Source organism: Salmo trutta, chromosome 15 (genome assembly GCF_901001165.1).
Source record: "Salmo trutta chromosome 15, fSalTru1.1, whole genome shotgun sequence".
Lineage (NCBI taxonomy): Eukaryota > Metazoa > Chordata > Actinopteri > Salmoniformes > Salmonidae > Salmo > Salmo trutta.
Window position 1 is genome coordinate 38504231 of NC_042971.1, and position 13060 is coordinate 38517290.

The 13060-nt window shown below is 42.5% G+C and overlaps 1 protein-coding gene across 2 annotated transcripts; it reads right to left on the reverse strand.

Annotated features, from left to right (window-relative positions):
* Positions 1–1868: 1868 nt before the first annotated feature.
* Positions 1869–12556, reverse strand: LOC115148970 (sodium/potassium-transporting ATPase subunit beta-2). Of its 2 annotated transcripts, XM_029691334.1 has the most exons (8): positions 12119–12556; positions 8049–8177; positions 7738–7842; positions 7420–7625; positions 7075–7134; positions 6771–6797; positions 6367–6462; positions 1869–6159 (listed from the first exon to the last, which is right to left on the reverse strand). In XM_029691334.1, exons 1-8 carry the CDS (start codon positions 12207–12209, stop codon positions 5992–5994), a joined length of 882 nt encoding a protein of 293 aa, XP_029547194.1. In that variant the 5' UTR covers positions 12210–12556; the 3' UTR covers positions 1869–5991. The 2 variants fall into 2 exon arrangements, with proteins under 2 accessions (XP_029547194.1, XP_029547195.1); XM_029691335.1 differs by lacking the exon at positions 6771–6797 and having other exon boundaries at positions 12119–12555.
* Positions 12557–13060: the final 504 nt, after the last annotated feature.

Genomic DNA, 13060 nt, shown 5'->3' on the forward strand with positions numbered 1-13060 from the left:
AAAAAAATTACTTGTTTTAAAAAATTCAACAAAATAAAAAATGGAAAAGTGGTGCGTGCATATGTATTCACCGCCTTTGCTATGAAGCCCCTAAATAAGATCTGGTGCAACCAATTACCTTCAGAAGTCACATAATTAGTTAAATAAAGTCCACCTGTTTGCAATCTGTGTCACATGATCAGTCACATGATCTCAGTATATATACACCTGTTCTGAAAAGCCCCAGAGTCTGCAACACCACTAAGCAAGGGGCACCACCAAGAAAGTGGCACGGAGCACCATTAAATCCATTATAAAAAATGGAAAGAATATGGCACCACAACAAACCTGCCAAGAGAGGGCCGCCCACCAAAACACACGAACCAGGCAAGGAGGGCATTAATCAGAGAGGCAACATAGAAACCAAAGATAACCCTGAAGGAGTTGCAAAGCTCCACAGCGGAGATTGGAGTATCTGTCCATAGGACCACTTTAAGCTGTACACTCCACAGAGCTGGGCTTTACGGAAGAGTGGCCAGCTTAAAAGCCAATGCTTAAAGAAAAAAATAAGCAAACATGTTTGGTGTTCGCCAAAAGTCATGTGGGAGATTCCCCAAACATATGGAAGAAGGTACTCTGGTCAGGTGAGACTAAAATTGAGCTTTTTGGCCATCAAGAAAAACGCTATGTCTGGCGCAAACCCAACACCTCTCATCACCCCGAGAATACCATCCCCACAGTGAAGCATGGTGGTGGCAGCATCATGCTGTGGGGATGTTTTTCATCGGCAGGGACCGGGAAACTGGTCAGAATAGATGGAATGATGGATGGCGATAAATACAGGGAAATTCTTGAGGGAAACCTGTTTCAGTCTTCCAGAGATTTGAGACTGGGACGGAGGTTCACCTTCCAGCAGGACACTGACCCTAAGCATACTGCTAAAGCCACACTCGAGTGGTTTAAGGGGAAACATTTACATGTCTTGGAATGGCCTAGTCAAAGCCCAGAACTCAATCCAATTGAGAATCTGTGGTATGACTTAAGATTGCTGTACACCATCAGAACCCATCCAACTTGAAGGAGCTGGAGCAGTTTTGCCTTGAAGAATGGCAAAAATCCCAGTGGCTAGATGTGCCAAGCATATAGAGATATACCCCAAAAGATTTGCAGCTGTAATTGCTGCAAAAGGTGGCTCTACAAAGTCTTGCCTTTGGGGAGGGGGTGGGGGGGTGAAGAGTTATGCGCGCTCAAGATTTCAGTTTTTTTGTCTTGTTTCTTGTTTGTTTCTCAAGAAAAAATATTTTGCATCTTCAAAGTGGTATGTTGTGTAAATGAAATTATAAAAACCCTACCAAAAATCTATTTTAATTCCAGGTTGTAAGGCAACAAAATTGTAAAAATGCCAAGGGGGTGAATACTTTCACAAGCCACTGTATGCTAATTAAATACTGTAGTATTTACTATAGTTAAAAAAGTGTTGTGTTTTTGCAGACTGTAGGGTTTTTTACAGACTTTACTGTAGTATTTACTGTATTATTCTACAGTATTCTACACCCTTCTATAGTAAGTACTACACATTATCGAGAGATACTACAGTGTGGTGTAGTATTCTACAGTATACAACACTTTACTACAGAATTCTATAGTAAGTACTGTAGTATTTGATAGTAAACTGTAAAAAAAAGTAATGTGGGAGATGTCTGCTTTTACTCTGTCAAGTCTTAGAATAGAGCTTATTTTTATGTCAGTGTTATATTATCCTGGGTATTCTATGTCTGACTGACTGACTGTGTGACTGAAGGAGGGATGAGGATAGACAGACACACTGAACTGAGATAATACAATTATATAAAATGACGAAAGGGAACAAAACAGACAGTCTGGTTGTGTTTCTTTCAATCACGTTTATTGATTTCTCTATCATTTTTTACAACGAACATGAGCAAAAAATATATATAAATACAATAACAGCAAAAAAAGATCCAAAGAGAATAGAATTATCAGCCATTTTCATTTTTGGGTGAGACTATCCCAATGTGTTTCAAAGGATTTCTGCCTTAGATCATTTTGAATGATCTGTCTGATTCAAGATAGTCTTAAATCAGGGATACGTTTGCTGTTCTTTTCAGGGTGGACCTTCGTGAAAAGCTGTGTCTTGCTGCTTCAGAAATGAGTTTGAAACAAATAGGTAGTTCACACTAGTTTGCCACATGCAGTGGTCACAGGCGAGTATTGTGCTGTTTGAGGATAAATCCATTGCAGTTACTGTAAATATGCAGCTTTCTGTTGAATCAGTGTAACTGATCAAACCAAGATGATACCCTCCTTCATCTCATCATACTGTGGCCCATATAAAGACATGCACTGTTCATCTGAAAGAGTATTCAGTAGACAATGACTGAGAAAGAGTGGAGCGCTCATCATTGCAAACATTCAATACTGTAAGGTTGAAAACAAAATAGAGAAAGAAGGTAACCAAAAAAAAACATGTTCTACATTCAACCATACTTGGTATGTGTTTAACCAGAGTCAAGAGTTTACAGGTCAAACACCTACCAGGTAGCACCCCTGTCTTATTACAATCCAAAGCTAATACATAATCTCCTCTTTACAACAAAATAACAATAAAAATACTTTATCTCTTTTGAAAACAAAACTGTTAAGTGTTTCTATTGTTCAATCTTGAAGATGTGCATTGGCAGACTTATAACTGTATATCTATTTGTGAACATAATATTTACATGTTCTTCCTGTCTTCTTCCTCACTCTCTTGATGATTAAAGTTACTATAAATTTGTTACAGCCATTCCAAGAATAAAAACATCATCAGCAACACAGGAAATAAATATATTGCTTTTTAAAGACATCTCCAAATTATCATATAAATACGGATATAAGGAGATAACATTAAATAACATTCGGCGATATTGGGGAACAACACATCTGTCCACCCACCAGGAGGCACTGTTGTTATTTAGTGAAACCTGCTCCTTCTGTGCGTAGCGTTATATAAGAATAGGACTTCCTTCATCCTTCATAAATTAAACCCTTTCTCTTAGAGATCTGTGGTTTGTAGTTGCAGCACGATTATTTCATACTGTTAAAATGATCATGAATATCTTTGGTTGGAGGGAATGTGGCAGGACTACTTTTTTGTAGGCAGAAAAGAAAAGCATTCATTTTACAATTGGAATATATCCACATATATGTATTTGCTACACACACCATGGATACACACCATGGATACACACCATGGATACACACCATGGATACACACCATGGATACACACCATGGATACACATTTACTTGTAGATTGAATTGTGAATGGAATGGGCTCATGGGACAAAACATCTTGTGATACAACATGGCAATACATGGGTCACATGGATAAAACCATGATAATAATAATATAGACCTTAAAGTAACTGTAGAACCAAGCACATACCATAGTCATTCCTCACCTGACATCTTTTAACAGAAAGGGTGGATGATTCTCTCTCTCTGTGTGTGTGTGTGTGTGTGTGTGTGTGTGTGTGTGTGTGTGTGTGTGTGTGTGTGTGTGTGTGTGTGTGTGTGTGTGTGTGTGTGTGTGTGTGTGTGTGTGTGTGTGTGTGTGTGTGTGTGTGTGTGTGTGTGTGTGTGTGTGTGTGTGTGTGTGTGTGTGTGTGGACAAAAGAGAGAAGGGGGGGATGACACAAGGAGGAACTACAAAGAGAGGATAAAGTACCTGCTCTAGATTATCTGACCAGATTAAGAGATTACAGTGAAATCTCAGCATGTGAAACAGACTGAGTGGAGCAGGAATACTAACGAGGAAGTAGCCCTGTTCACTCCATTGTCTCACAATGTCAAAAACAAGGACTATTGGTAGGCCACACGCAACATGGATGTTTAGCATGGAGTCAACTGACTTTGTTCAGTCAATCCTCAACTTGTATTATACAGCTATCAAACAAAACAGATTATTTATATACTGATTATTATTATACTGTCAAGTCTTCATGATGATGATATTACTGAGGTGCAACTTCAACCAAAATGAAGGAAAATGGATTGATATACACCTTATACTAACTGAGCGAAGAAAGGTCCTAAAAGTCAACCCAACCTTTAAGCTGAGTGAACAGATGCTAGGGTTCTAAAAGTGTCGCTATGACGTTGAAGCAGGATCAGAGTCACATTGCCACAATGTCACAGCCAGTGTTCCGCAGCACTCGCTCACATCCATAGATTCCTCAACTGGTTTTTCTCATTATGTGTACCGAGTCAAGGGCTGGATTCAATCTGTATGCCGAAGTTTAGCGTTACGGATTGAATCCAGCCCCAAGTCAGCAGCACATCCAGGGCATCTGTGCGCCAGCACATTGACCATTATTCTAGAGCAAGTTCATAAACGCTCTTGCACATGCTCAACTGTAGGTGCTTTTAGTTATAGTACAGCCTTCAACTACAAGGTTGGTTGGTCTGTTGCACCCTTTTCAAAGCAAAGTAATGGTAGAGAATCCTACGAAAATAAAAATAAATCAAACAGGTTACCGTTATCACCAAACCAGCCTTACAGACATTCTGGCCGATGTAATCAGATGTTGGACACAGCCTTCAAACTGAGATGCACTATTACAGCAGTAACAAGTCATGTACAACTGAATACATTGGTACGACATGTTTGAATATAAATTTAAACAAACGTAGAAACAAAACAAACGCTCTATTTTTCCTTCTCCACAGAACCATAAGCATCTCGTCTTCACAAGAAGAAGAACAGCATCTCTTTCTGATATTTGTTGGAACAATAGATGCGATGTACATGCAAAAAACTATGAACAAACAAACTAGCCCTAAGCCTTGAGCTGTAGGAACACAGATGTGAACATAAACCATGTAAGAACAATGTAGTGTATATTCATGTTATGGAAGCCTAATCCGATTTATGACCATGTGCAATTCAAGTGTTTATGACAAAAGAGTCCTGTTTAATGTGTAGAATGTGCATGATGTGTCACTCTTAATTAATATTGCACATTGCATATGCAACTTCCCGACCTACAGTATGCATTCTGTCTTGCAAAATGGAATTTGGTCATACAAACAAACGTACAGTACATACTCACACACCTACAAACATACGCACACACATACACAGACTCAAAGGTCTTGACCTCTGTAACTCCCCATGTTGGAGATGCTATCTTCTTATGGGTTAAATTGGATGATCACTGCAGAGTGCAGCGTGGTCCCTCCTGGTGGCCAGCAGTTTAACATAGCCTTGTTTATAATTCCCACATAGCAGAGCAGAGAGCTGAGACATGGGGCCTCGCGCCTTCTTAGGGCTCTAAAGACAATACACACATGCAAAATGTCTCCATCTCTCCATTCATCCACAAAAATATGTTTTTTCATCATATGTTTTAGCTGTTGGATTATTGTTAAGCGCAACAAAATAGACATACTGATATAAGGTTATGATATATAAATAGATATACACGTTTTGTATTGTATTTTGTGTATATTTGTATATAGAGGGGCACTCTATAGGGAGGCAGCGATGAAGGAGCAACAGTAAACTGGTAAGAGGCGTTGCTTCTCCTTGCAAACTTTGAAATCATACATGTTTATGTCCACTATATCCCCTAGTTAGTCATGCAGTATAAATAGACTTCACCTCAAACTAATTTACAGAAAAGAATCAAAGCTCACACACAGAAACAGAGACAGAACTACCACCTGTTTAACTCCACCATTCTGACATCATCACTCCACTGGACACACAATGCCCGACATCTAGGATAAACTGAAGTTGTAAACATATTCTATTCCACAAACGTATGGTGTTAATTCTGTTATCTGTCCCTGTATGTGTGTGTGTGTGTGTGTGTGTGTGTGTGTGTGTGTGTGTGTGTGTGTGTGTGTGTGTGTGTGTGTGTGTGTGTGTGTGTGTGTGTGTACCTGTGTACCTGTGTACAGAACGTAGAGGTGGGTGGACATGTTAGTGAGAGAAAGAGAATGTACATCTAGCCTTTAGTGTTGATCCTCAGTTTGAAAGACACTTTCCCCGCAAACTTGTCTCTTAGAGTCCCAGGAGGAATGTTGTTGGAGATGATCCTGCACTCGATATTGATGTCTTCGTTGTGGGTGATGTTGAGGAACTTGATGGCAACCAGTGGCTGGGAGTAGTTCACCTGGGAGTAGTTAACAATTTTGAAGATATTGTTACATAAGCTTTAAGCATTCTGTTTCAGCAACATTTGATCTATAACATGTTGAAAGCACAGGCAAAATAATGCGTAATGACATTGGAACAAAAGATGAGTTAATCTAACCATAAAACAAAGATTTATAAGTGATGATTTCTGAGTGTTGCCAGGTTGGTATTGGGGGATTCTTACCTGAGCTTTCTTGCCATAGTAAGGGTAGTACATGAGGTTGAAGGTGCCATTTTCAGGGTAGTACTCCACCTCTCCAATCTTATCAGAATCTTCTTTCTGCAGGGGCAGAGGATCAAGGCCATTAGTTAGAGCATGTTCTGTCGGAAGTGTGTGGGCGAGCAGGGAAAGACTGCCCAATCTGAAGGACTGGATGAGCTTTGAAAGGACACCATGACAATTAGAGTAGACTATTTATTTACATTTACTTTAGGCATTGTGTCTACCTGTATATGCTATGCAATAAAGCTGCTGAACCTCTATATCTTGGAATATAAAATGACGAGGTGCTAGTGTAGCACTAGCAACTATACACCACATATCTACTTCTCTATTTGTCACTAAGATCACTACAGTGGCACCCTTACCCATTCATCTTTGCCAACTTTGTACCTCTGAGAGTGGAAGGACAAAACGGACGGTAACAGAAAAGAAGAGAACAACAATAACAACATACACACAGGGTTTGAAATTAGGAAATGACATTGTGTCATGCAACACAGACGAGCAAAGAAAGACACAGACATGAAGGATGGTAATGGGGGACATAGATGAGAACAAGAGACATGATGGGTTCATTCTGAGAGAGAGAGAGAGAGAGAGAGAGAGAGAGAGAGAGAGAGAGAGAGAGAGAGAGAGAGAGAGAGAGAACTGAAAGAGAGAGAGGCTCACCTTCGCTCCACAGGTGACAAATGGAGCCTGGTCATCCTTTCCTGGCAACATACCAATGACCTAGAATACAGACAGACCAACAGACAGACATGCGTTAACCTGGGAGTTCCACCACCATCCCCACTTCATCCCTCCTTAAAGCGGATCCAGTCAACTGATCATTGTTGCGATTGTCGATAAAACAATTCAAAAAATGGCCAACATTGTTTGTACTTAATTGGTATGATCTCTTCCAGGCTCCCAACCATTCACATGACTGCTCCATCCCCCTCTCCCGTACGTCTCCTAGCAACATGCCAAGTTCTTCCCTCCCCAGCCCTTCTCTGCTCTCTGCTTCTCCCATACCCGGTTCAGCTTGATGATGATGCATGGTTTGCCAGCCTGGTATCCATAGGTATGGTCATCGAGGCCAGAGCATTTCTCTAGAATGGTGCGGTTGAACTGGCAGGAGCGCTTGGGGTTGTTCTTCACATCACCACTGTCTACCTGAAAAAAGTACTTGTCCGGTGTGCACTCTTCATTCTTCTCAGCCTGCAGAGAGTTGTTGTAGGCTGGATGGGAGAGAAATACATGTTCACCCTGATGTTTTCCACAATAGAAATGTAATGACGTGGGACAGACACTCCGAGAGGCAGAGACAAGCTGACAGACAGACAGACTCACGGGAGAGGAAGTTGTCCAGTGTCTTGATGTACATGTCCCAGGTCTCAGTGTTGGTGGTGTTGTAGGTGATCTCCATCGCCTTTCCCCTGGGTCTGATCATCATGCCTGCAGAACAGAGAAGAGAGATGGGGAGGGCTTTTAGCCAACATCACATGTATACTATCCTATGTGTGATTGTCCGGGCTGTTACTGACTATACAGTAGCAGTTGTAAAGAGACTTGCCAAAATGTTAGCTTGAATTCTGAGGTTTTAGTGTATCAAAACCTCTTAGAATGTGGTATTGGTGTGTTGGTGTATTAGTTCATCCTACCTGGTGTGCCAAGCCTGTCCTGCCAGGTGGGTTTGTAGTCATCCAAGGTCTGCAGCATGACGTACATGGTGAGGCAGAACATGCCTGCTAGGAAGATGTAGAACACTAGGTAGAAGAGCAGGATGAGGCCTGGGAGGGAGACAACCAGCAAACAGATACAGTATTAACATCACACAAGATCAAAGGAAATGGAACATTCAACAAAATATGGCTATTCCCAAAATGGCACTCTATTACCTATACAGTGGAGCTATTTCAGATGATGGCCATTCCATATTCCCCAATTATACAGAATAGGGTGCCATTTATTATTTGCCCTGTGTTATAACAAAGCCTTAAATGCTGACAAGTGAAAATGTCATGTAGAGTAGGTGTTATGTTGTCTATGATCCAAGTCATTTTTTGGACACTTTGGACACACAATCTGCACATAAAGACACACGCCCTTCCCCCAGTCTTAAACAAGGCAGATTAATCCAGGATTGAATGTCTGGTCTTTGTCCTAATTAATTATTAAGTAACACTAACAATGGGGGAGAGAGCCGAGATGAGGGGGAGGGTAAAAGAGAGGGAGGGAGGAGTGGTGACAGAAGTAGAAAGGGGAGGAGGAGAGAAGACCCCTGGAGATTAGGACAGGGGGTCAGGGGATTAGCTGCCATGTACAGTATTCCACTAACACAAACCGTATGGAGACCAAACCAACACGGTAACATATCAGCATTGGGCCCAAAGGGAATGGGTGGCTACTGAACCATTCTGTTGGGTTGATAAGATAAAATCACCACAGCTGCTAAATATTATATGGTCATACAGGAAGTGAGATATACAATTAGTGTAAAATATAATGAATAAAACAGGTGAGTCGACTGAGCCTATCAGTAGCCCTCCTTCCCTTCCATCTGCCATCTCAGCATTGTCACCTGAGACCAGTCCTGGGGTGTAGGCCTGCTGTGTCTCTGCTAGATGGCCCCCAATGTGAAGCTCCACACCTGGGCCCTGTCAAAGAACAGCATGAGGGCTCCCTCTGTCAGCAGGCCTAGAGCTGTGTGGAGCCGTGGGCCTCACAGCGCAGCCAGGCTTACAGGGATCCATAACCAAATAGCAAGGGGAAGCTCCTCCATGGGATAAAGTTACGGACACTGGAGCTTCTTGGTGAGTGAGAGGGAATGTGTAAGTGTGTCTGTCTGCCAGTCCCCAGGGTGAGGGGATCTACGTAGATATGTAACCTTATAGAGAGGATCGTAAGCGGAGAGGAGAGCAGAGCGGCATCCTGTGGGGTGAGATGTGGTGAAGAGAGATAGGGATGGAGCGGGAGCTGTGGTACTTAGTGTGTTGGAAGGACAAACCCTGCTGTACAGGCCCTGGGTCTAGCCCTGGCTCTGGAACAACCAATGCCAAGAGGGACTACCATCAGGGAGGGGAACCTGACATTATTGATCTGATCTAACATTATGGGGCGTTATGGTGACCACAGATACCACCCATCCCTGTGGGGAGACAGACTGGGTGTTGTGTGCAAACCCAGAGAGAGGGTCAAGAGGAGTGTAGAGAGGGTCACCTTCCCCCTGACCACACCAGGAGGGTGTCCAGTTCACTGGCTGTTCTGCCTGACCTCTCATCACCATGCCCCGGCCGATGATGGACACCGTGCCCTCTCTCTTTCACTCTTACACCGCCTCTCTCTTTTCATCCCCCCATCACCGGGAGAGTTGAAAGCAAAGAACAAAATGGCGGGGCTGAATAGGGCGGTAGCATCCTGTGCTTTCCCTCCTACAATGGCAACATGGACGCCTTTTAAAAGGTGTCTCTTTTCTTTTTGTTTGTTTGATTAGTGTTCAAACGCGGTGGACGCTGTTTTGAAGCTGGGTTATGAAACAAGAGGCTTTGAATGGAAAATGAGGTAAGGATAAAAGAATATGCATGTGATATGGCTGTTTTAATATTCATGTACTTTTGAAATTGCCGATGGATCTAAGAACTATTTCCATAATTGTGAAACACACACACACACACACACACACACACACACACACACACACACACACACACACACACACACACACTTGCACTTGCAGTAGTGACACCATGATTGGGATGGTTTTCTACACCATCTTATCTGAGCAGTGTGCACTATTAGTGGAAAAAGTGGCCATTACACTCGCTAGAGTACTGTGTGCATAAGATTGGTGTGGTTCGTCTATAAGTCTCCATCTTTGTTATGCTGTGTTATGCTGTGGAGGAGGTCAGAGCTGATTAAAAGACAGATACATGTAGACTAGCACCTGGATACATGGATCACCTAGGCCCAGACAGGTAATAAGGATGTACTAAGTTCAGGGACCATGTATAGGCTATAAACGTTTAGGCTCACTACAGAAATAGCCTAATTAACAAGCCTTAGAGAGTGCAGCTTAACCAGGCCACCAGTCCTCAAAGCATATGGGCCACACTGAGCTGGATGAAGGAGTGCATTCTGGGATAATTACTTCAAAGGAAACTACAGTCAGTGAACACAGCACTCAGTAGACCTATGACTTACATTTCTCACCATTCATCAATATCGTAGCAAGGGCACGGTTTCTGGTGGAAATGCGAAATGCAACGTGTGTGTGAGTATGTGTGTGTGCGTGTGTGTGACATCTCAAATCATTGCATTCACATTAAAGACAGATTACATCCGAAACCATTCTGATTAGATGTACAATCAATTAAAGGGAATGTTCTGAAATTGATACAGTTTGATTTGACAGCTACAATTGATACTCCGCTGGCCAGCCAATGAAGTCATTAGATTAGGCTTAAATCCTGCACAGATTTACTCACACTAAGAGAGGAGAGGGCTGGGGGGTTGGAGGTGATACAAATAGAATGTGGCCTTCAGCTTTACCCAGATTAAAACGCCTCAATGTCATTAGAAAAGAGCGATTTGAAATAGTTGCAGGCTATTAAGGGCGTTGAAAGAGTGCACAAGTTATAAAGTTGTGGTCATCGCTTAAAATCTCGGATGCTAGACTACATTACCTATTTTATTTCAGATCTTGTCAGTGCAGATTATTGTTCTGATCTTGACACTAAGCAGACGATACAACTTTAATCTTATACATTTGATTCTTCATTGAAACAAAACGTACATTGTAAAATTGATTGCAAATAGCCTATAGTTGAAGTAAATACCGCAAACCCACTACATTTGCGTTTGGTAAAGCCTATTCAACTAACTTAATAACAGGTCAGGCTAATATATTATGAAGCTATTTGAAGTAACAACTGGCCCTCACATCTCAGGAAGGGGTGCTCTGCGCCAGAAGATAGTTTAAGTAAAAACAGTTACATCTAAAGAGGCCTACTGTAGCCTTTAAAAAGTAGGCTACAGCAGAGAATAGTATTTAAATGGTGTGCACTGGCATATTCATTTCATAAAAAATATTGGCACTGCCTCCACCCTTATGTCCAGACGCATTGCGCAGGAAAACTCAATGGCATAAATTAATAAATGAAAAAGAAAGATGCAGGTAACATTTTGCCCGCTCCCACAAGAGCAATACACACATAATGCCGCATTTGAATTTCAGCACCGCCTTGCACTGGAAAGCGACCAATCTCATTAAGTGATCGCTCGGGTGAGGCAGCGGTTTGAAATTGCGCATTGAACGCTACACACATTTTACATTTCTGCCTGGTCACATTATTTGACTCTTTACGCATTCATAAGTATTCAAGCAGCACAAATAAAGGGTGCTCATGACATCATTGTGAAGCCTGCAGCCAACTAGAAGGTGCTGCGGACCTGCTGTTATGTTAGAGCAGGGATGGGCAACTCCATTCCTCCGGGGCCTGATTGGTGTCACACTTTTGCCCCAGCCCCAGCTATCACACCTGATTCCAATAAAAACGAATCATATTCAGTTTAGAATGCAATTAATTTCATCAGCTGTGTTTGCTAGGGATGGGGAAAAAGTGTGACACCACTCCGGTCCCCGAGGACTGGAGTTGCCCATCCCTGTGTTAGATGTAGAGGGGCCATCTGTGCTGCATTGCTGCAGGCGACTATTACTAGGTAGAAGACTCACCCCAGCTGCTCCCTGTCCTGCCACAAAATTCTCGGGTCCTGGAGTTCCATATGAAGTCCTTCCAAGTGCTCTTCTCAGCATCCTTTGCCATTTTGCTAAATTTGTTTAATCCACGGACTGTTACCGGGAGTTATAACCTAATGTAATAGGCGTTTTGGTGGGATGTGAAATATTTTTGTCAGATAGGCTGCAGAAAGTCGTTAGCGAGCGCACAAATGACGAGCTGTTTGAAAGAAAAGGATGAACAATCCGGCGGCTCCGTGCTACTGTATCTAATTACAGTCAATCTATACTAAACGACGGTGGTGTTGACACTACACTCAGCACAAACCCAGTATCTGCCCTCCCCCAGATCTAGTTAGCATGCCGCAGAGTTTTGATGAGTGATGCAGAAATGTAGTGATACTGCGGTAAAGCGTTCTTTCTCTCTCTCTCTCTCTCTCTCTCTCTCTCTCTCTCTCTCTCTCTCTCTCTCTCTCTCTCTCTCTCTCTCTACCAGCCTCTGTCTCGCTCAACCTCACTTACCCCTCAAGCATCACCCCCTCCCCTACCCATCACTCCAACCCCTCGGAGGAGAAAGCTACAATCATCCTCCTCCCCTCTCACCAGAGAACACCAGCAGCCAACCAGCTTGCCTCTCTAACCAATCATATGCCCTCTACAACCTGTGTTGCTCGCTTAATGGCAGAGCAAGGATTTGAGTGAAAAGCATTCCAGCAAATGATATAAGCTCTTGGGATTCCTCATGCAGCTCGTGCATGTGTGTGAAGACAGTGGTGCTGCTCATAGATTAGGCTCTTGAACATAGCTCATATAGTAACATCCAGCTAAACAAAATGTCTCCCCCTCAGCATCCCCTCCCTGAAACCCACACTGTTGAATAATGCAGATTCCTCGGAGGATTTATTCATTATGTTGCGGTTAATTCCCATGCAGTCCTCT

Excerpts from the sequence above, each read along its gene's own strand:
- LOC115148970 (XM_029691334.1), bottom strand. The coding sequence starts at position 12,209 with ATGGCAAAGGATGCTGAGAAGAGCACTTGGAAGGACTTCATATGGAAC. Across the intron at positions 8,178-12,118 it reads CAGGACAGGGAGCAGCTGGG|GCCTCATCCTGCTCTTCTAC; the intron begins GTGAGTCTTCTA and ends TCTCCCTCCCAG. Across the intron at positions 6,160-6,366 it reads ACTATGGCAAGAAAGCTCAG|GTGAACTACTCCCAGCCACT; the intron begins GTAAGAATCCCC and ends AACTACTCCCAG.